Raw genomic sequence first — 23,472 nt, forward strand, 5'->3', positions numbered from 1 at the left:
TGGTCCTCCTCACAGGATGGGCAGGAGGTTCTGATGCCCAGGCTGATCCAGGGGACCACAGAGTGGGGATTGTACCACCACTGCCCGTGCAAAGTCTCGTCTTTAGAGCTCAGAGTCGGACTGCAGCATAAGGAATGGAGAACATAGAAAGGTTAGGTTAGGGTTAAATTTTAGTATGCGCACATTTCATCTAGTCTGTACGTTTCCTAGAGATCGAGTAGGAAAACTCTCTTTTTGCCTACTATTGCTTGCAGTAGAGTGAACACCAGAGCCGCTCCATGCTGGAGCTGGTGGGGTACACGGAGCCCTGCCGCCTCAGTCTCCCCACACGGCCCCCCAAGGAGCCCTAGAGCATGGAACGTAGTGTAACGACCCCTGTTATAGAAGCAGGAAGACGCCTTCCCCAGTTGCTAGAGGGGAGGAATGCTCAAGGAAGCTGGATCAAACTGGAAACTACGGCAAAGGAAAACCCTGAATTGAGCACTTAGTATGTGCCAAGTGCTTTATGGGCATCTCCTCGCAGAACTGCTATCCCCACCGTGTAGATGGAGGAGCAGAGTCTCAGAGAGCTTGTTGCACAGTAAATGGTTCTGCCCAATTAGAACCAGGCAGGCTAACTCAGGAGCTTGTTCTCTTTTGGAAACAACAAAGTGCCGTTTACGTGTGGGAGTTGTTATTAGAATAGTACAGCATCAGAGCTAGAAAAAAATCTGAGAAGCAGTCTCACCACACAGAGCCAGACTTTAAATCCTGACTCTGTCACTCGCTTCCTATGTGACCTCAGGCAGCGTGTCCCTTTCACCTCTCTGTACCCTCTACTTCCCCATCTGTAAATTGGGTATCTCATGGGTCGGTTGTAAGGCTTAGATGAGATAAATACTCCATGCGTTATTTAGCACACGGTAAGAATGCCATAAAAAGTAACAACTATAATTATTTATTAAAAAAACAGGCTCAGTCTCCATACAAGAAGTGGTCATGTCTGCTGGGTTTGGAACCCTGGGCTATCTGACTCCAGAATCTTGGCTGTTCTGATTTTCCACCTGCTGCCTCCCTCCCCCGGTGCCATTAGCAGATGGCAGCCTATCTGATGGGGGCTGTGCTCTGGACAGGAGCAGAAAGAGGAGGCTGGCCCCTAGCAGGTGTCCATGGCACCCACTCCACAATGCCAAGGGCCTGCCCTGGGGTAGCTGGGCCATGGATAGAATCCCCCCTGTGATGGCTAGCTGGTTCTCAGCAAAGCTTGTTTTAAAGCATTTTTGCATTAGGGGAATTCCCCGTCCCTCCTGTGGCTTTTGGTAAACAATTACTAATGTGTTCCAGAAAGCATTTGGTCCCAGCTGTAATAAAACTATGCTTAATAATTATTAGCGTTTCTGTAGCACTTTCGAATCTGCCAAGTATGTTTCCCATATGTTGTCTCTGTTGATTCTCACAACTTTAGGATGGCGCCTTTCTAGATGGAGAAAATGAGGCTCGGGGGTTGGGGACTTGCCTTGTGTTAAATAGCTGGTTGGAGAGAGGTAGGATTAGAATCTGTGTGAAAGTCCAGTCAATGTCAGAATGCACCATTGCCAGGTGCCCCCCAGCTCCCCACCCAGCCTCCAATGTGAGCCCTTCCCTCCCAGAGCTATACCACATGAGCTGCCCAGTGTGAGCGGTTTGGCATCAAACCGCCTGAATACTCTACCTGGTTCAGCCAAGGTTGGGCATCACTCTGTCGCACGTCAAGGAGAAGATTGGGGGTTCGCATGGCTCTAAGTCTTACCATCCCCAGGATGCTCTTTTGTTAAGGAACCTGTTAAGTCTGCCCCAGGTTCATTCCTTCCTAAAGGAAACCTGTGGCTCATTTCATACTTACTCTGAGTTGACCTTTCTGTTTAAGCAAGGGAAGGGGTGTCCTTTGAGAACCAGCTTTCCCAGCAAAGGACCTTTGTGCCCATCTCCATCCAGTGACCGGGTGGCTTGCAACTTCCCTGCCTCCTTGTCCAGTGAAGACTTCCGCGGAAACTTTTAGAGTGAGGTTGATAGGAAATGAACCTCTCTCCTCCTCCCTCTCTGCACGGTTACGAGCCGGGGCTACAGGACTCCACCAGAGACCACGTCCAGCTCAGAAACCCTCACCCGTCTCCCTTCAGCCTCTTCCTCCTTTACAAAACCAGAAGCCCGTCTTTTTCTCTCTTTTGGCCCATTTTCCCTGAAGTCCCTCCTATATCACCCTTATAGGAAACAACCATTAGTGTCAAAACAAGTGACTCACTGGCTCCTAGGATGACTATAAAAGTTGATCTGGAAGGACTAAGCTGAAGACTTCATGAGAGGTTTAAATTGACACACGTAGAAATTAGTGAAGGCAGTTATACCTTCGAGATTAGAATGCATACCTTAAAAAAAAAAACCATTTAAGAATTTTTCCAGGTTTTTTTTTCCTTTAAGGAAAACGTTCAGTAATGTGCAGAATACCAGGAGCAAGTGTGAGGGCTTTACATTTCAGATTCCTGAAGCCCGTTTTAAAGAGGGTGCCACCCAACTCATTATCATTTATTTACCTGTGAAAGGGACTCGAAAGAATACTTGATCCCAGCAGTGGGATCTGCGTCAAGTAGCACTTTTGAAGGTCCCCAAATTACCAGCAATAGTGTTAGTTTGTTTCAGCAAACCTTTATGGGAATGTAGGGGGAGGCACCAGGCAGTGTCCCTTGCCCTTTGGCTGGGACAGAGACAAGGGAAAGGGGGAGTTCCCAGTGTAGACAAACTGCCCCTGAGTAGTGAATTATGTCTACAAAGTACTAGTGGGGAAACAGCCTCTCGAGGTCTTCATGAAAAAGGAGTTACCCTTAGCTTAATTGTATGGCTCCATGACGCCTCTTGTCATGCTTCACTCAGTGGTCTGCACCCTCTGTTCAAAGCTACAGACCCCGCTCTTCCTTCACTCTACACATTTTGATTAAACGCATACTATGGGCCAGGTACAGTGCTGGCCTAGGGCTTATGGTGGTGAACAAAAGCAAACAAGATGCCTGCCTTCATGAAGACTGCCATTGGGTGCTTGATACGGGAAGTAGGACGTAAGCAGCTGTTTTAAAAAAAAATCATTGCCCTGCAGTAGATCCTAGTCATTGCTGAGGGAGTGAAAGGGAGTCTTTGTACTGTTTGATCTCTCCTTGCCCATTGCCCCTTCAACTCTCCCTCCTTTTTCTTTTTCCTCCCTGTCTTTTCCCTTTTTCTCTCTACCGCTCTCCCCCACTTTGGGTTCTCAGCCTTCGAGAATTCTCCCTTTCTCTGGTCGTAGAGTTGACGGGATATTCGATTCCCCCGTGCGAGGCCTTGCCTGCCTCCACTGGTCAGAGCCCGGGGGGTGTCGGAAGCCTTCTTCTGAGGATGGTGAGCAGATTTCACACCTTGGCTTGGGCCAGTAGTCTGAGGAGATCAGAGTCCTCTCCTGATGCCCTCTCTGTAATATTAGAGGACTTTTTCAAAGAAGAAATGTTTAGACTGGAAAACCACATCATCTTACCCATGCCAGCGGTCCTGCGTTGGAGAGGTCTAGCTTCCACTGTTCAGCTTTCTGTCTTTGGAAGCCAGAGCCAGTGATATTGGCGCTAATTTAAATATGATTGTTCCATAACAAGCCATTCTCAGCTGATCTTTTTATAATTTACCCTTAGTTTCACAGCTTTTTAGAACTACACTCTAATAAGATGAGAACAAAGCACTTTAGGATTTAAAAATTAATAGTTTTTTTTTTTTTTAAGATTTTATTTATTTATTTGACAGAGAGAGACACAGCAAGAGAGGGAACACAAGCAGGGGGAGTGGGAGAGGGAGAAGCAGGCTTCCCACCGAGCAGGGAGCCCGATGCGGGGCTCAATCCCAGGACCCTAGGATCATCACCTGAGCCGAAGGCAGACGCCGAACGACTGAGCCACCCAGGCGCCCCCAAATTAATAGTTTTTAATAAAACTGTTACAACTTCTAACCCACTGCCCCTGGGATTCCCTCGCCAGGCTCCTGGTTGCTCTCGTTTTAGGGCAGAATTGTGACTGGAGCTCTTGCTCGCCTCACACACCTTTAGCCTGGGATTAACCCAAGCCAAGTGTCCTTTTACAATGAATAGTTCTTGAAAGAGGCTTGTCTGAATTCTGGCTGATGGTCTTTAATTCCTTTCCCTCCATCCCTGACCCTTCTGGAAAGACATACCTGGGTTTCCAACACCTCACTCTCCACCCTGGACCCCCCTTCTCAGGGTACTGTTTTCATAGCCTGCTGAGCAGCTCACGGGGTCTGGAGAAAAAGTCAATAAATTAAAGGAAGTTGAAAACCAACTCTTAACACCTTCACAAGCTAAGTGGATGACTAGGACTTGAAGCAGTTCAGCAGAAATAGGGCTCAGTGTTCACCTTGGCAAGACATGTTATGAGCTTGTTGTCCTACTTTCTGAAGGCCCCAAAAATCATCTTCCTATTCACCCAGCTTTTTGTTGAATTTTGAAATTTTGTGTATAGATCTATTCTAGTTTTGTTTTTTTTTCCTCATTCAGTCATTTGAATTTAAGAAATAATTTGTCTGAGGCTCCTGGGTGGCTCAGTTGGTTGGGCATCCGACTTTTGGTTTCGGCTCAGGTCATGATCTCAGGGTGATAGGATTGAGCCAGTGTTCCGCTCCATGCTCAGCGGGGAGTCTGCTTGGGATTCTCCCTGATCACTCACGCTCACATGCTCTCTCTCTCTCAAATAAATAAATCTTTAAAAAAAGAAAAGAAATCATTTGGCTGGAGGGGAGGTGGGCAAGGGGTGGGGTAAATGGGTGATGGGCATCAAAGAAGGCACTTGTGATGAGCACTGGGTGTTATATGTAATTGATGAATCACTAAATTCTACACCTGAAACCAATATTGTATTATATGTTAACTAACTAGAATTTAAGTAAAAGCTTAAAAAAAAGAAATAATATGCATTTAATAATTCAGGTAATTCAGAAATAGTCCAAAGTAGAATTATCTCCTGACTCCCATCTTCTTTAGCTTCTTGCTCTTTGTTACAATTTACAAATAACTACTTGGTGCCTGTCCTTCCACACTTGTTCTGGTGCTCATGCAAATATATTTTATACACAAAAGTGCACACACATATACATTATACATGTGTTATGTGTATGTGCTGTTATATATAAAAGGGATCACCACTTTATTCTGTAACTTGCATTCTTCACTTAAAAATAGATAAATTAATATCCTTCCAAATCTGTACTTTAATCTTATTCTCTTCATTGCACATATTTTTGTGGTATCACTGTGCCATAATTTAAGGCAACACTTCTCCCTATTGGGAGATTTTCAGGCTGTTTCCAGTATTCTAATAAAAAAATACTTTGCTATGGGGAAATTTCTTTGATATGAATCTTTATGCATTCCTGTCAGATAAAGCCCAGGGTGTGCACATTTAAAAATGTTTAAACACTGCCATTTTATTTTTTATTTTAGTACTTTAACAATCTTATCAACAGATCATTACTGCTGAGATGTATTTATATACTTCTTGTAATTAAAGCCTTATGCTAGATCTGTGCTTTTCTGCTAGACCATCTCAAGTTGATTACATTTATGATTTTATTTGGGGAAAAAAAATCTTTGAACCTTCGGCTTAGCTTTACTGATTATATTCACTTAATTGGGTTTTACCTCCATGCAGTTAGTCAGTTAGAACCAAAAGGTCATTTGGGGAAATTTGACTCAGTCTCCTTACAGTATCAAATCAAACCTTCCAATAAAACATGAATTTATTTCTAGAATGGTCTCTGTCCATTAAAGCTGGCAGACATTTAAGAAGTTGTTCAGTGGCTACTTGATTGTTACGAACTGAAATTATGAAGTTCAGTAGCTGAGCTGGGGGAGAGATTGCAAATTCTAAACATCTGGTAAATGTATAAGACATGACACAATTCTTTTGGCCAGAAATCTCAATGCTAATTCTCTCCTGGTGATTTCTGTGCAGCTTATTTATTTAATGGAAAAAGAACTAATAAGAGAAACAGACTCAAAGAGGTCAGTTTACAAAACAAGAAATACAGTTTGCAAAAATATTGGTGGAAAATACTGTTCAGCCTTCTTACTCAGATTGCAAACACATTGATGACGTTGGCCGCAATTTGATGGACTAAGCATTCTCATACACCCCCGTAGGGCAACTTAGTTATACACATCAGAGTCCCTAAAAATATGTTTTGATGCTGTAATTCTCCTGGAAATTTATAGGAGTAAAAACTTTGAAAACGACCTAATCAAAAAGTAGAGTAAAAGTTAAATTATGTGAAACTATAAATTAATCCAGTAAAAATCATTTTATGTAGAGAATATTTAGAAGATTTAATGGCATGGGAAACTAGGCACTATAATAAGTAGGAAAAAACAGGCTTCAAAATTACGGTAGTATTTCCCAGAATACTTCTTATGAGATGTGAGATCCTCCGTGGCCTCCAAATGAGCTTGAGAAATGCTTAGCTAATCAGAATTAAATTAAGCTGAAGTACTGCAGGGCTGGGCTTCTTGGAGATTCATAGAACATAAGATGACTTGTATTTTCCAAATTTCTTTGACCTTGAAACTTTCTAAGGAATACCTGTTAGCATCTTTCAAAACACTCGTGTTCCACAGAACATAGTATAGGAAGTGCTAATAAGGAGTTGAGTCTCATTTTTTATTTTTAAAAATGTGTGTCTCTGTCTTATGTGTATACGTGTGTACTTACGTTTATTTGTATACATGTATGCATAGAAAACTAGAGAAAACCTATGAAAAGGGTAATCTTGGGGGTTGTGAAATTACTGGTAATTTTTTTTCTTTATGCCAGTCTGAATTGCCCAGATTTTCTGGGGGAAGAAAAGAACACTTTCAATATTGAAGAAAAGTTGTGTTGTTTTTAAATTTTCATAAAGTTAATTAAAAAAAAAAAAACACTGGTGAGGGGTGTCTGGGTGGTCAGTTGGTCGAGCACCCAACTCTTGGTTTCGGCTCAGGTCATGATCTCAGGGTCGTGAGATGGAGCCCCAAGTCGGTCTCCCTACTCAGCAGGGAGTCTGCTGCTCTCTCTTCCCCTGCCCCTCCCCCCACTCATGTGCTCTCTCTCAAATAAATAGATAAAATCTTAGGAAAAGAAAAAAAACATTGAGTCAGATGTGAATTCAGCCTCTCGTTTGTGATTGTGAGCAAGATATTTAATCTCCGCTACTTGCTTGTAAAATTAGGGTCCTCTCAGTTCCTCCCACAGAGCTGTTGTCAGAATCGTATTGGGGAAACCACACAGATGTATCCAGTAGGCGCTTACAGATGTACAGATAGTTTTAATTGCATTTTTTGCTAGTTATTAAATGCACAGGGACATACCTCTTTAAATGAGGTTTACTCTTTTTACTGTGGAAACAGACTTCTTTTTTTTTTTTTTTAAAGATTTTATTTATTTTTTTGACAGAGAGACATAGCAAGAGCAGGAACACAAGCAGGGGGAGCGGGAGAGGGAGAAGCAGGCTTCCCACAGAGCAGGGAGCCCGACGCGGGACTCGATCCCAGGACCCTGGGATCATGACCTGAGCCCAAGGCAGACGCCTAACGACTGAGCCACCCAGGCGCCCCGGAAACAGACTTCTTAATGATGAATGAAATGCTCTTGTTCTTTAGTTAAGAACACGGTTCTCTCCACTGAACTGGAGGGAAATGTTTCTAGACTAATATAAATGGCTTCCATGTAACTTTGAGTCAGGATCCTTTCCTTTCTCTACTTGCTTCTAGCATTTGTCAAATAACTGTCATAAAGACGAGGTTTTACTTACCATGATCCATTATCTGGTGACTCAGACCCCTTCCTATGACTTCCTTTTCCCCAAAGATCCTCATGTTAAAAAAAAAAAAAGAAAGAAAAAAGTGAATGTTGTCAGTTTCTCATGGGAGTGTAAAATTACTTCTTAGGAAGAGTTTTCTTTTAAAATATAGCACATAGGGGTGCCTGGGTGGCTCAGTTTGTTGAGCATCTGACTCTTGATTTTGGCTCAGGTCAAGATCTCAGGGTGGTGAGATCAAGCCCCACGTTGGGCTCTGCACTGGGTGGGGAGTCTGCTTGAGATTCTCTCTCCTTCTCCCTCTCCCCCTCCCCACTTGCACGTGCTCTCTCTCTCTCAAAAAATAAAATGCAGCATCTAATCACTTCTAAATGTTAGGATCCAGTGCCAGGAGTGGTAGACTTTATTGTTAAAGTATTTTTCCACACTCTCGCCATAGCTGTTTTTTGCAATGTTGATTTTTTAGGGGTTTTCCCTCACTTCTGTATTTGTTATATAGCAACTCTACAGAAAGAAGCCCGGTCTGGCCATCACGTTTGCAAAGCTGCCTCAAAATTTGGACAAAAACCGATACAAAGATGTGCTACCTTGTGAGTATCCGGTGTGAATGCCTCCCTCCCCCTCCCGCCCTCCCCCAACACGCTGAGATAATGTTTCCCTTTTTAAAACAGCTTGTCTGGTATTCTGGAACGATTTTCAGCATGTCTGTAAACACCACCGTCTTTATTGCCGCCATGTCAGACTCGGAACAGTTGGGGAATAGTGTTTATGCTAATGAGGCGAGAGCTGCAGATGGGGTTGGGGACTGAACTCTTGTTTCCTTGGCATGATAAAAATAATGCTCGGGATAACCGGTAAATTGTTTTTCTCCCCCACAGACGACACCACCCGGGTCTTATTGCAGGGAAATGAAGATTATATTAATGCAAGTTATGTGAACGTAAGTCAAGAGTCTGGATACTAAGAGCACGTTGATCACTGTCCCAAGCATGATCGTGGCATGGGTGGTGCTTTGCGGTGGACGAAGTGCTTCCCTGTTCGCCCCCTCATTTCAGCACCTCAGCAGCCCCTGAGGGAAGGCACAATAGTCTCATTTTACAGAGGACAAAACTAAGGTTCAGAGAGATTAAATAATTTGAAAAGTCACAAAGCTAACAGAAGGTGAGACCAAAACTCAGACTCCGTGTCTCTGACTCCCATCGTCCACATGCCTTCTGTCCTCAACTGCTGACATTTTTGTGGGGTTTTTTGTTTTTTGGCTGTTTTGGGTTTGTTTTGTTTTGTTTTGTTTTTGCCAGTGGTACGCTTGTAACTTTCTGTGTCCCCTCCCCCCATGTTATTACTGTACATCCCACCTAAAAATAAGGGGAAGAAAACCACTTGTGCATATAACCCAAAAAGAAAAGGTAAAAAGATTTCACGTATTGTGGGAAAGGCCTTCATTTCACTCTGCAAATGCATCTTGGACAACTCACTTGGCCTCTCTGAACCTCATTTTCTTCATTTAAACCAGGAGTCAGCACGCTTTTTCTGTAGAGGGCCAGGTGATAAACATTTTGGTCTTTGCAAGCTGAGGCAAAATGGAGGATATTATTTAGGTACTTACACAACCATTTAAAATGCAACCATGTAAAAATATTTTTTAAAGCACTCTGAGCTTGCAGGTTACCAGGATGGCTCAGTCAGTTAAGCATCTGACTCTTGATTACAGTACAGGTCGTGATGCTCAGGGTCATGAGATTGAGCCCTGAGTTTGGCTCCGTACTCCCAAGTGGGGTCTGCTTGAGATTCTCTCGCCCTCTCCCTCTGTTCCCAACTGCTGTTTACTCTCTCTAAACAAACACACAAAATCTTTTTAAAAAAAACCGTGGGGCGCCTGGGTGGCTCAATCACTTGAGCATCTGCCTTCGGCTAAGGTCATGATCCCAGGGTCCTGGGATCGAGCCTGGCATTGGGCTCCCTGCTCAGCAGGGAACCTGCTTCTCCTCCTCCCTCTGCAGCTTCCCCTACTTGTGCTCTTTCTCTCTCTCTCTCTCTCTCTCTCTTTCTCACTCTCTCTCAAATAAATAAATAAAATCTTTAAAAAAAATCTCAAAAAAAAAAACAAACCCAAAACACTCTTAACTTGCAAAGTGGCTATCAGATTTGGCCCTCAGACCACAGTTTGCCAGCCCTGAGCTAAATGAACAGATGATTTCTCAAGTTCTCAAGTTATAGCAAAATATCAAGAACTACCTAATAAAAATGGATCCTATCAGTGATTCCATTTATTCCAAAACATCTGTGGAATTCGTTGACTCTCCCTTCACCATTCCTGGTGTCTTGAGAGCAGAGCATCAGAGTTGGTAGGGTCAGCAAGGTCACGCAGTCCGGTCTCCTTGACCATGAGGATATGAGGGAGCTAAGACCAGGGTTGAAGAAGCCATTAACCCAGGTATCAACCAAACTATGAATTAGGCGCCTCTCTTAGCCTTCCCCATCTAAGATGAGGAGCTTCAAAGCTCAGCAGGTTCTGAATGTTTTTCATAGAAATGACTCCGTTCAGAGGGAAGAAATGCAAGCAAAGCAGGATGGGGGAGGGACACTGAGGACAGTTGAAAACATTTTGACGTTTAACATCAATGAACTCAAGTGGTAACTGGGTGAGGTGATGGATGTGTTCATGAACTTGATTGTGGTGATCATTTCACAACATATGCATATATCACACCATCCTGTTGTACACCTTAAATACGTGCAATTTTTATTTGTTGATTATATGTCAGTAAGGCTGGGGTGGGGGAAGGATTGGTCAACTCAAGGACACGAGCATTGGCAGCCGTGCAGAAAGCAGGGCGTAGTGTTTGTGGGGGTATAAGCCTGTATGGTCTGTACACCAGAGAAAGTCAGTGGATTTTGATAGAAAGCCCTGTGTGGGGAAAGATTTGGGCATGAGGACTGGTATGTATTGCTGAAAATACAGATGGCCAATATCGATTATATTTAGGATATAGCAGTAAAGGTCATTGAAACTCTCCTGCCGTCTTGTAGGTACGTGTCTGATTATCGCCTGCTGCGTGTCGTACGGCTTTACCTTAAGTAGTTAATGCTAGCGTCATCGTCAGGCATCTTTCAAGGATTTTTTAAAATAGCTTTTTCTTTGATTTTCCCTGTTGGCTGTAAATTGATGGGATATTCTGGTGTGATGTCAGGCACCAACTAGAAGAGTTTAAGATCCAGTTCCGTGTCCACCTTGTCGCGGTGACGGGTACTAATGCCTGAACAATCTCTTGCCAGATGGAAATTCCTGCTGCTAACCTTGTGAACAAGTACATTGCTGCTCAGGGTCCCCTGCCACACACCTGTGCACAATTTTGGCAAGTCGTCTGGGATCAGAAGTTATCACTCATTGTCATGTTGACGACTCTCACAGAGCGAGGGCGGGTAAGTGGCTTGATTTCCAATTCAGACGTGGGTACGTCACAAACTGCCCCGTGGAACATGAATCTCAGACCTGGAAAGGGTCTTTAATGCCCCCTGGTCCAGCCCCTGTGTGACCTGTAAGTCTCCTTTAGAGAGCTACTGATAGACCCCTTGAGTGAGGGGCAGCTCAGCACTCCTGCCCACTCCCTGGCTTTCCCCGAGCTAACAAGTGATCAGACAGCCCCTCCCGCTCCTGTCTCAGATCCATTATAACGAGCCAGAAGCCTGTTCCCCTTGTCTCACTTCACCTGCCCCAGAACCCCCGTGTTGGCTATAGCCTCAGCCACCCAGGACAAGCGCTGGTTCTGAGAAGAGCAGTGTGGGTGCGACAGTGGCCATAAAAAGTAGGAGAAATTACAGCCTCTGTCAGCCTTCACTTGTGATGCAGCAAAACCCGATGCAAAAGAGGAAGAAGGGCTTGATTAGGAGAGTGATGAGTACCACACTGTGCTTAGCGGGGCGTGCATTTTCCAGAGGAGCAGATCACTGGTTATAGAACAGAAGTCGCTGTGCAAGGGATACCTGTATTGTGCATTCTCTTAACTTGTGCATACAGCAAGATATCTTCATTAGGAAACATTTATTCAGAAACCCATTCCAAAATCCGATATAAATTAACTTTGAGCCACCTGCTTTGAATGATTCGTGTGCTGCTTCTTCCCAGGCCTTCCTCCTTGGTACATTGCTCAGAATACCAAATTGATTTGCCGAAAATCAGAATATGCAGATTAGAATGAATAGTATGTTTGAGAACAGTCTACACTCTCACTTGAAACAGGAAAATAAGAATTCCTAACTAATTCTGCAGAGCCCCGTGGATTGCAAAGGACTTCTGTGTGTTGTCCGAGGCAGAGGGCTCCCCACTTCTGCAAAAACACCTCCAGGGTTCATCCTATGGGTGTTCAGCTCCAATTCAAACTGTATATATATTCCTCCTTACAACTAGCTGAAATCTACATGGCTTTGAACCTCCACCCCACCTGCTTCTCCCACCTGGAAGACACAGAGTAAGTTTTACCCCTCTCTTCTAGGCACTGGCCTTTTAGGTATCTGAAAATAACCTTAGACTTTGTCAAAGGTTATAAGCTCGGCTTCCATTAATCCTGTGACCAGCAGAAAGTGTCTGGTCTCTGTCTTGGTGTTGCTCTCGGGCCAATTGCCCTGTTTTGTACTCTGCCCTTGACTCTTGAAAGCTGCAGAGAATGCTGCCGGGGCTCTGGAGACAGACGATCCGGGTTCACAACCTGATTCCCCCTGAGTGAGTTACTTCACCTCTCTGGCCCTCAGTTTCCCTGTATATGAAGTGCAGGTGATAATAGTGCCCATCTCGGACGGTTTGTAAAGATGGAGATGGTATATGCAAAAAGCTTAGAGAATCGCATGTGGCAAGAGTCCAGCATATGTTAGTGTTGTTTTGTGTGTCATCATCACTGGTTGGATTCGGCCATCGGATCTGGCCTGTCATGTGTTCTCTGGGGCTTTTGGGGCTTTCTTTCTATTGTTCTTTGTGTCGGCTGTCACTCTCAGCTTCTTGTCACTGACAGTTTTGATCAGAATCTCTTCTCTTCGCGTAAGTCACTGTTAAAAAACATGAAGGTTCCTCAAGAGGCAGTAGAAACCTCCTTCTAGAACCTCCCTTTGGGGAGCAGTTGTAATTCTCCAGCTCTCCTCCCAGCCCCTGCATTTCTCCACCTTGTCTTAACCCTGTTACCCTGAGAGACTGTCCAAGGCTTTCCTGAAATCACAAAGCATCACCTGATCTCCTTGTCCAGAAGTCTCGGTTTTGTCTGTTTTTTTAAATTTTTGTTTTATATTTTGTTTTATTTTTTGTGATTTTCTGATTTCATTTTGAATAGGAAATGAAGAGACTTGGACCTGTTTTTGAACTTAGGAAACCCTGGCTGACTCACAGTCCTACCCTCTCTCTTTCTGAAGCACTCACAGCCCTCTTGCTCTGTGCTGTGGTGGGCAAGAAGGCAGACTCAGATTCAGATCCCGGCTCTATCATTTCCTAACTGTGTGACTTAGGAAAACTATAAAACCTCTGGGAAAAATGGAATAATAATAGCGCCTATCTTGTGGGATTGTCAGGGGTTAATACAGGTAGGTTTCTTGGAAGGGTGCTTGGCACACAATAAATATTACATAAATGTCAGCTAGCAGAGGTAGCACTTTGGGGACCACCTTAACAGGTATTGCTGGGACTAGACTGTATTTATTTTATTATAGTATTATTTTTTCTTTAAATTGACTTACCTTTTTTTTGCTTTAATAAATTTATTTTGAAAGATATACCTTAAATGGAAGCCAAATATCACATGCCATAAGGAGAAGGTATGCATAAAAATACGAAGACCCCAGGGGTGCCTGGGTGGCTCAGTCATTTAAACGTCTGACTCTTGATCTCAGCTCAGGTCTTGATCTCAGGGTTGTGAGTTCAAGCCCTGTGTTGGGCTTCACTCTGGGAGTTGACCCTACTCAAAAAAAAAAATATATATATATATATAGAGAGAGAGAGAGAGAGAACAGTGTTATTAAATTCTAAGTGAGTACTCATGCCTTGCCTTGCAGGCTCTGAACCCAAAGCCTGGCACATATGAATGTGTGCGCACACACTCTCTTTCTCCGTCTCTCATAAAAATTAGGGAAGTGATGTTAAAGCCACCCTCAAGACAATCCTTGGCACATATGAAGAAATTTGCTTGGGGCACCTGGGTGGCTCAGCCGGTTAAGTATCCAACTCTTGGTTTAGGCTCAGGTCATGATCTCAGGAAGCCCCGCATCAAGCTCTGCAGTGAGTGTGGAGCCTGTTTAAGATTCTCTCTCCCTCTCCCATTGCCCCTCCCCCCCCACTGGAGCGCACTCTCTCTCTAAAACTAAATAAATAAATCTTAAAAAAAAAAAAAAATTTGCTTTCCCCCCGTGCATGCAGTTCCGTGTTACTGAATCCCCCAATCGTACCAGCAGCTCCCACACTCTGCAGACCCTGCTCTGGGCCATTTCTGCTATTTTGTAGGTGACTAACGTCACCTTTGTCGCCTTCTCGTTTCCACAGCCTGCGAGGCTCCCCATTCGAAACCTGTGCTCTGCTTGCCTCTGTTGTTCTGTGACTTCTGGGTGCCTGGAAGTTCTCTCAGAGTATTCATGGAGGTGCCACTCTCCTGTGTCACGAGGTCTCTCGGCGCAGCGGGACGCAGCGCCCTCCCCTGGGTTGGGCTTCTCTTTCCCCTGTCAAGTTGGCTCTCCCCTTCCCAGCTCTGAGGTCATTCACAAGCTGCTGCGGGTGTGGTGAGTGACAGACGATCCGCCCTGCAGAGCAGCCCCTCTTCCCTCCTCCTGTTTGTTCCAGCCCGGACAGAAAGGCCCTTTCTTCCATCCCACAGGCCCTGCGTCCTCCACCTGCTCTTACGGGTCCTGCCCCTCCTGCTCTGTCCTGAGGACATCCCACCTCCCCGCCTTTTGTTGGCATCTGCTCTGAACCTGAGCTCCTCTGAGGTCTTCCTGTGACCCAGGGGCTTTCTTTGGTTCCCAGCCCGTGAGCCCATCCCAGCCGGCCCCTTCTCCTGAGTCAGTATTGCCTTCGCTATCTCGGGTCCTGGGGACTTACTCCCACTGTGTATCGATTGTTAGAAACCTGTTCTTCTAAAAATCCAGGCTACGTGTTTTCCTCCCTCTCCTGTTACGAACCGTCAGCTGACCCGAGCCCTTTATCCTGAGGTCCTTCATCTGCTCCTCACCACCACCCATGGGTTCTCGCCAGGCCAGCAGCTTCACCCCTTCCTTGTTCTGAGAGTTGAGGTTTTCAGCATGCCCCATTTCCTTTTTCCCCTACCGTGCATTTAGTAGAGTGGGCCTCCCCGCGGACGTGTGGCTGGCCAGAGTCCCTGATCACGGCTGTGCCCAGCAGGTGCGTCCACGAGTGGGGTCTCCTCCAACCTGTGAGGTGCTCCCACTGCAGCATCGCCTTGATTTCTGCCTGGTTTCATTCCCACCCAAAATGTTTTTTGTGATAGTCTCCCTTCAGGTTCACAGGTTTCCTCATAGAGAAAAAAGACCTATAGAAGTATCACTCTTCTATTGAAAAAACATTCTCCTGCACCTTCCATCAGGGTTGCTTCTTCTGGGTGAAAAATTATTTTTTACATCTATGTGTGCACCGCTTCTGATATGTATGATCTGCAGTAGATTCACGCTCAGAGCCTCAGTTTACTCATATGCAAAATAGACACTAATAATACCTACCTCGTAGGGTTTTTTGAGGCCAAGCTAATGTCCATAAAAAGTACCATTTAGTGCTGGGCATACCCTCGTCAGGAGATAGTAGGCTTAAGTTGTTAGCATCCTCACGCCCCACAGCCAGCATTAATGTGGAAACAGAGACTCAAAGAAGTCTAGTAACTTGCCCAGGATCACACAGTTGGTTAGTGGAGCTTATTAACCAGGATTGAAACTCAGGGTTTCCACAGACTCCTTGCTCTTTCTACTACACCCTCAGTGCTTGGAGATCCAAATAGACTTAAAACCTAAATTTGATCAAGGGGTAGAGAGTCCAGTTCTGGTCAGATTCACTGGGAGTCTCTGGAAATAGATATCTGTGGCTCTGCCTTGTATGGGCTGATCACCTCAGAGACCCTTCGCATCAGCAGTCCTGTGGGCAGGACGCTTGGGAGTCTAGAGCAGAGAGCCCTCCCGGGAGCTGCCCAGGTGTGATCTGAAGCCGGCCCCCGTATGCAGAGGGCAGGGGGAGACTGAAGGAAGAGGCGGGCCACTCCACCTTGGTAGGTGACGGTTTTAATAAGCGAAGGGAACTTACAAGGCTTGTCTTGGGTAGCAGCGAGACAAATGGGTCCCCGCACCTTCCCGTCAAATCTTTAAAGTTTATAAAGAGGCCCTACCTGGGCTCGGTTATGTCTATGGATAGGTGTTTCCAGCACCACATTACTGTCTTAAGGCCGTGTCCTCACAGCACCCTCTGGGAGCAGGAAAGGCAAGCAGAACCCACATTCTAAGTACAGGGAGCAGGGGAGGTGCCTCTGAGCGCCCAGGTCCCACTCACGGGCCAGTGTGGGGTCGTGTCGTTTTGATGATGTTCCCCAGCACCCTGTGAGGATGAGGCAGATGTAGACCAGTGGGTGTCGACTCTGCCTTGGGTTCTGGGGACAGTAGCCCCTTCACGTCTAAGGGAAGTTGGGAAATGGCCACTGGCCCACACACCCTTATGTAAGGTTGACAAGTAAATTCTTAACTCCAACTTTCCGGCCGCATACTTTCATTTCGAATATTCCCTGTGACGTTTGAAAATAAGAATAGAAAAGCTGTTCTAGACAAATCACGTGCATCTGTTGGTTTATAGCCCCTTTTAGCTGTACACAAATATAATTTTTATGTAAGATGGGCCCAGCAACTATAGGCTTAGAGGGAAAAAAAAATTGAATGAGTCAGAATTTGATGGCACTGTGTTGAGATGGACAGCTTGGCCCTGAGTTTTGCTTTGAAGCCCGAGGCAAGAGCTAAGACAGCTGTGGCCCAAGCTTCAGGATTTGGAAGGGAGGATAAAAAACAGGGAGAGGCAGTGGGCTCTCGGTGAGCCTGCGGGGAAGCCCGAGCTTGCGGGGGAAGATGCAGCAGCCCTACGACCTTGGGCAGGTCGTTTAACCCCTCTGAGGCCGGGGCTCCCCATCTGCCATCTGGGGAGTGTGTCAGCTCTGTGAGTCATGGACGAAAGCCTCTGAGGGCCTAGGGGACTCTGCTTGAATGTAAAGGGATGTTTGTCTCTGTTTGGGAACTTCTTTTACTGGGAATTCTATGGGATTTCTGATCACCCTTGCTGAAGTTGATGGGGGGCTCGTAGCAACAATGGTAACCTGGCCCCCCACAGTGAGCCTGGCTCTGCTCACCATTACCTCCAGCCTCTGTCACCATCTGGGAAGCAGGTGTTGTCCCCATCTATCCAGTGAAAACTGTGAAAATCCAAGAGGTTGAGAGGCAGGTTCAAAGTCATAGGCTAGCAGGTAGAGGAGAAAGTGAGTCCAGTGGAGTTTGGCTTCCCACTGTGTGCTTGTCACCGCTGGGCCTTGAGGCCTTCTACTCGAGTGGGTAGGGGATGGATGGTGAAGGAGGGTGAGGTGGAAGGGGGTGTGGAGAGCAGAGAAGGGGCCTGAGGGCCAGGAGTGGGCTTGATGGGGGATGGAGGACGGAGGAGGAGGAGAGGTTGCTCCTATGTCAAGGCACCGTGTCTGAGGCCTCTCCTGTTCTTCCAGCAAGCGGACCCTGGTGATAAGGAGGATGAGCTCTGTACTCATCCTCCAGGCTGCAGCTCCAGGCTGGTTGGAGAGCTGTGGCCTGGCCCCCGGCAGGCCCACCCCCACCCTACTTTCTAGGAGAGGAGGGGAGCCTCCTCTGCCACCCTCAGGGAACAGACACAGAGCAGATGGGCTTTGCCTGAGTCTCCCTTCCACCAGCAGCTCTCAGAGTACCTGGTGTGAGTGTGAGGGTGCTGGCCACATGCCCCACCTGTCCATCCAGGTGACTGCTTACGTGCACCACCCCCACGGTGGAGGTTAGCTCACACCCGGTGGTTCCCTTGCAGACCAAATGTCACCAGTACTGGCCCGATCCTCCCGATGTCATGGAACACGGCAACTTTCACATTCGATGTCAGTCAGAGGACTGCACCATCGCTTATGTGTTCCGAGAAATGCTGGTCACCAACACTGAGGTAAGCCGCGCCCCTGCAGGGAGAGGCTGGGGAGGGAGGGCACAGCTTAGAGGCAGGTGCTAAAGCAGCATCCACCGTGGTCCTGGATAGGGCGGTGCTTCCAGATGTGTTCTACATTTTCACCTGGCGAGCATTTCAGCAAATGTATAAGCCGACTTGTGAAAGAACCGGCACCCTCATTCCCAGCACCGCTGTTCACAATCCGCAGGTGGGAACATCCAAGTGTCCACTGACAGATAAATGGAGAAACAAGATGTGGTCTGTTTATACGGTGGGGTACTATTCAGCTTTGCACAGAAGGAAATTCTGATGCATGTTATAGCAAGGATGAACCTTGAAGACGTTCTACTAGGTCAGACCAGCCAGTCACGAGAGGAAAGTATTGTACGATTGTATGGAGCACGTGGAGTAGTCAGAATCTGAGAGACAGAAAGTGGAAGGATGGCTGGCTGGGGGGAGGGGGATTGAAGAGTTGGTGCTTCATGGCTACAGAGTTTCCACTTGGGAAGATGAAAAGCTTCTGGAAATAGCTAGTGGTGATGGTTACACCACCCTGGGAATGTCGTTAATGCCACTGAACTATGCACTTACTGCTTAAAATAGTAAACTTCATGTTACGTATATTTTGCCCCCCCGAAAAAAGAAAAAGCCAGTGTGCGTGGCCCTAATGGCAAGTGCCGTTGGAGCGAAAGGGAAGGAGTCGCAGTAGGCAGAAGTGGGGAAGGGAGCCGTCCTGAGGGGGGCCGGAGGCGTGGCCTGAGCCGTGTCCCGGAGGATGGGTGCATGGGAGTGGATGGATGCGCGGAGGGTGAGTGCGAGTTTCCAGGGGCCTTGGCAGGGCTGTGCGCAGCGAGCGGAGGGGCAGCCGGAGACAGGACCACCGTAGCTGAGGCCGGGGTCCCCCCGCCCACCCACCCTCTGGAGGGACTCACCAAGGCCATCCTGCATCTTCTACAGACCGGGGAAGAGCACACTGTGACGCATCTCCAGTACGTCGCGTGGCCCGACCACGGCGTTCCTGATGACTCCTCAGACTTCCTGGAGTTTGTCAACTCTGTGAGGTCCCTGCGAGTGGGTGGTGACCCCGTGTTAGTTCACTGCAGGTACTGTGGCTCTCTGGTTTTGCTTGTTTTCATACACGTACTCCAGAGGGAAAGACCTGGAGAAAGTTGGCAAAGAGCACCCTAAATGCCACGAGACCAGATGCTTTTATAAGAAGGCTGTTTATTTCTTCACTATTTCAAAAAATGTAGAATTTTATGAAAGCATAAATCCCTGAATGTAGACCAGAAGAAGAAAGCCCCACCTTCAGCCCACACTTAAATGTGGGTTTCTTTTCATTGGTGTTGAAGCCCCTGGCCTCAGAATATATGAGGAGAGACCTTTTCAATTGTTCAAGAGCATGCCCTGAATGTGTGTTTTGTGTTCTCGAAGGTCAGGGGAGGAAAGCTCTGAGTAAATGTGGGAACTGGCTAGGAGTTAAGCTGGGCCGTGCAGAAATACTGCCTGAGCAAATCCCAAGTCTCTGCTTCTGTCCCCCAGTGCTGGAATAGGGCGCACCGGTGTGCTGGTCACCATGGAAACAGCCATATGCCTAATTGAGAGAAACCTGCCTGTTTACCCACTGGATGTTGTCCGGAAAATGCGAGACCAGCGTGCCATGATGGTGCAGACATCAGTGAGTAGAAATCCACCGATAAAAGTAGTAACAGTGGGGGCGCCTGGGTGGCTCAGTCGTTAAGCGTCTGCCTTCGGCTCGGGTCATGATCCCAGGGTCCTGGGATCGAGCCCTACATCCGGCTCCCTGCTCAGTGGGAAGCCTGCTTCTCCCTCTCCCGCTCCCCCTGCTTGCGTTCCCTCTCTTGCTGTGTCTCTCTCTGTCAAGTAAATAAATAAAATCTTAAAAAAAAAAAAAAGTAGTAATGATGGCCAACACTTTCTGGGCACTTGCCCTGGGCCAGGCCTGGGAGGAGGGCTTTGCTTGTTAAGAGACCAAGGTTCAAGGGCTCTGCATCACTTGCCCAAGGTGGCAGAGGTTGTCAGAGGCTGAGCGACTCCAAAGCCCACCCCACGTGACCTCTGTCTTTCACTGCCCTTTCCCTTTGCTGCCTCCGTGGTGTGCTTCCTGCCAGCCCTGGTTGCCTTCTACATGGTCGAGCCCCTGGCCCACCATTTGTCCATCAGAAGTAAGCAAAGTCCCCTGAGGGTTTTGCCCCACCTGCCTGTCTGTGGGTGAGTCTTCTGGCTCAGGGGACGTGTCACACGGCCCTATTCTCTCCTCCTTGGGCTGTCTCCCATGTGTGTCACATCTGGGTCATTGACACTGCAAGTGTCCTGCAGAGGAAATCTCGTGGGTTTCCCCTAGAACTTGAAGAGAGGCAGGTCAGGTGATGTGTAGAAGAAAGAGCATGATTCAGGCTACCCCACATACTGGGTGACCTTTGGATAGTCCCTTAACCTCTCTCCAAGCCTCAGTTTCCCCATCTGCAAAATGGGGACCATCCCACATTCCTTTAGATAATTGCACACACCGGAGAGACCCAAGCTTGCATGTGGTGGGAAAACTGGATCAGTCCATTATAAATCTCAACAGTAATGGAGGAAGTCCAAGGGGAGTCTAAGAACTCAATGAAAGAGTGTCAGAAGCAGACTTTGGAAAGTCAAGGAAGGCTTTCTGGAGGAGGAGATGGAGTCAACAAAGAAAGGAGTGGAAATTCCACATTGCAGCCAGCTCTGTGCCCTCACAAGCTCGTGGACAAAGTTTCTAACATTTCTCTAATGATGGTGAGCTCTCTGTTATACTCAGGAAATACAATTCAGAGGACAAGATCAGGTTATTAAGACTCTCGTTCTCTGCCCTCTTCCATGTTATGAAAGACCTCACTGCCGGTTCACAATGTTTACAGTGCATCTTCTGGGTAGATTTTCCCAGCTGGTGAAGCACCGTCGAAATGCTTTCTTTCACACTGTACACTTCACTAAATAAGGTCCTTAGGTGTTGGTTAACATAAAGAACCATGTCCTGCAGAGCAGCGTTCAGTGGCCCTGCTTAAGACAAAGTCCAGACTCCTTACCGTGGCACAAGTCCCCGCACCCCCAGGGCCCGGCCACCTGTGCAGCCTCTCTTTCCGGGCCCAGGTGTTCCCGGCCAGGGCTCTGAGCCCTCACTGTGCCACGTGGAATGGGCTGGCTCCTCTCCCGGCTGTGGCTTCCATGATGCTTTGCCCATTGCTCTCCAGTAGCCGCCCCTAGCCCTCATGATGCAGGAATAATGGCTGCATGGGGGTCTGCCCCGCTGTGGGTCCCCTGCAGGTACGCAGGGTCTGGCCCGGCCCAGAGCGGGAGCTCAGGGTACTCGTGAGGGATGTGAAAGAGTGAGCATAGATGTGGTGCGAGGCCTGTTTACGGAGCTGTGGGTGGACTGACAGCTTTCTTTTCTTTTCCAGAGCCAGTACAAGTTTGTATGTGAAGCAATTCTTCGTGTTTATCAAGAAGGCTTAGTCCAAATGCTGGATCCCAGTTAAGACAACTGTGAAAAACGTTCATTCCTCTTTCCCAAGGGCATCCTCCTTAAGGACAGACGCCTCTCTGGAAGCAGCAAGAGGAAATTTGTAGGCTGTGGGGAAGGAATGAGCACATTGGAAGCCAGGCACTTTAAAGTTCTAAAGAAGAGGTATCGTGTACATAGGAACTGTGTAGATACGCATGCAGTTACCGCAACATTTAGGCCCGTTTGTCCTCAGAAATAAGCAAAAGGGGATCTCAGTTTGGGGCCTGTCCTATTGCCTTCCTCCCTAGACGTCACCATGTTCCTGTAAACCATCCTTGGGCAATTGAGAGGGGAGGCCAGCAGTGCTATTGACCTCCCAGAAACAAGAGGGTGTGGCTACTTGGAGTTGCTCGGACGTTTTGTGTGTATATGTGTATAGGACTCTAAGGGCTGAGCTTTCTGGGCTTCGAGGCAGAGATGGGACTGTTAGCTTTCACCCGCCGATGCTAAGGGAACCCTGATGAGTGTACTCAGTGGTAGGGTGGTGGGATTTCAAGCTGAAGGGCGGGCGCTACCTTTTCTGCCCCATCTCCCTCCCACTTCCCATATTCGTGTTTCTGAAAATCACGTCCAAAATGCCCTGCTTGCTCCCCGCATTAATGACCCGTTCAGGGGCTCACACAGTGCCTGGACCAGGTTAGTAATGTAGGTTCCGGTGAGTTTTCAGTTGAGACTCTGAGAATGAAGACTCCCCATGCGTCTTGTCACCCGTCGTTAGGAGCAGGGTGCTTCGGGTTTCCACTTGCCTCTTGCTGTCCCTGCAGAACCCAAGACTGGAATTGTCGACTACTGAATCTACTACATGGATTGCTGCTACTTCAAGCTATTAAACTTGAAACACTACGATTTTCCTGAGGGGAGATGGGATATCATCTTAATATTCAGAATCTTTGGCCCTTCTGAGGAAAGATCTAGTCATGGAACCATGGGAAACCCAGCTTCTAGAGGGTTTTCCGTGGATGTGTGTGGATGTGTGTGTGTGTGCCCATGGTAAGTGTTTCTCAGGATTCCTAACTTGATTCAAATTACAGTTGAGTTTCTATAAAGAATGAGTCTCTGTATAGAAGAACAAATGTGTGCATTCACCCTCGGTTAGAATGGTCTCCATTTCATTTCAAAGGAGAGGATCAGGCTATCTGAATATAAACACAATTTGATGTTAATTTATTCTAAGTGCACCCTGATTTTAATTGTCCTAAAGAATCCTGCCTTTGTTCATACTGTGTTAAATTTTTTAAAAATTTGTGACAGGATTGTAGCAAATTATTATTTAAGGAAAATAAATTACATAAGAATTTGAATGTGGTATTTTTAAATAGCGGCTTTTATGTATCCTGAAGGGAGAGGAAGCTCAGCCAGTTTCTTAGTGGGATGTATAGAAAAAGGATGCTTTTATATCATAGCGCACAGAAGTGAAGCCATTTTGATGGTTAGCAAACTCTGGACCAATCGAGTCGTTTCCTGGGTGCAAGCTGGATAACGACCTAGATGATGGGAGCCGGGTTTCTAAAGGTTCTTTATCTCCAGACTTAGCTCATTTAGTTGCACACTTCCCACCTGTCCCCCACCAGTACTTTACTGCTAAATGGCAGGGGTGGGAGGGAGGTGTCACGCTGTGCCATAGCCCACTACTGTGAGTGAGACAGGAGACCACCGAAGCCCCATCTTTGTCGGATTCGTGCTAAGCTAGCAGAATGAACCAGGAGAGGTTGCAATTATGCAGTTGGAGATTTGGTTCCTGGTCCCACTCGTCAGTAACTATCTCTTGGCTTGGTCACTTCGGAGCACTGTGTCTCTTTCCTCTATTTCCTGTGAGACGGGAGGAATAATAGTGAGGCCGTGGGTTGAATATGAGGACCGAATAAATGCTCTCAGCGGGAGTTTTCATCAGCTGGTAGCTATTTGATACTGC

The 23,472-nt window shown here is 46.9% G+C and overlaps 1 protein-coding gene across 3 annotated transcripts in view; it reads left to right on the plus strand.

The window, feature by feature from the left end:
* Positions 1 to 22,391, plus strand: part of PTPN3 (protein tyrosine phosphatase non-receptor type 3) — a 104,797-nt gene extending 82,406 nt beyond the window's left edge. For all 3 annotated transcript variants that reach the window (XM_035016113.1, XM_035016114.1, XM_035016115.1), the window contains 7 exons: positions 8,330 to 8,420; positions 8,709 to 8,770; positions 11,107 to 11,253; positions 17,882 to 18,010; positions 18,968 to 19,113; positions 19,553 to 19,688; positions 21,457 to 22,391. In XM_035016113.1, the coding sequence (XP_034872004.1) occupies positions 8,330 to 8,420; positions 8,709 to 8,770; positions 11,107 to 11,253; positions 17,882 to 18,010; positions 18,968 to 19,113; positions 19,553 to 19,688; positions 21,457 to 21,534 (789 nt within the window). In that variant the 3' untranslated portion in view covers positions 21,535 to 22,391. The remainder of the gene's footprint in view (positions 1 to 8,329; positions 8,421 to 8,708; positions 8,771 to 11,106; positions 11,254 to 17,881; positions 18,011 to 18,967; positions 19,114 to 19,552; positions 19,689 to 21,456) is intronic.
* The last annotated feature ends 1,081 nt before the right edge of the window (positions 22,392 to 23,472 follow it).

This window comes from Mirounga leonina, unplaced genomic scaffold (genome assembly GCF_011800145.1).
Source record: "Mirounga leonina isolate KUSES-001 unplaced genomic scaffold, KU_Mleo_1.0 Mir_170, whole genome shotgun sequence".
NCBI classification, from domain to species: Eukaryota; Metazoa; Chordata; class Mammalia; order Carnivora; family Phocidae; genus Mirounga; species Mirounga leonina.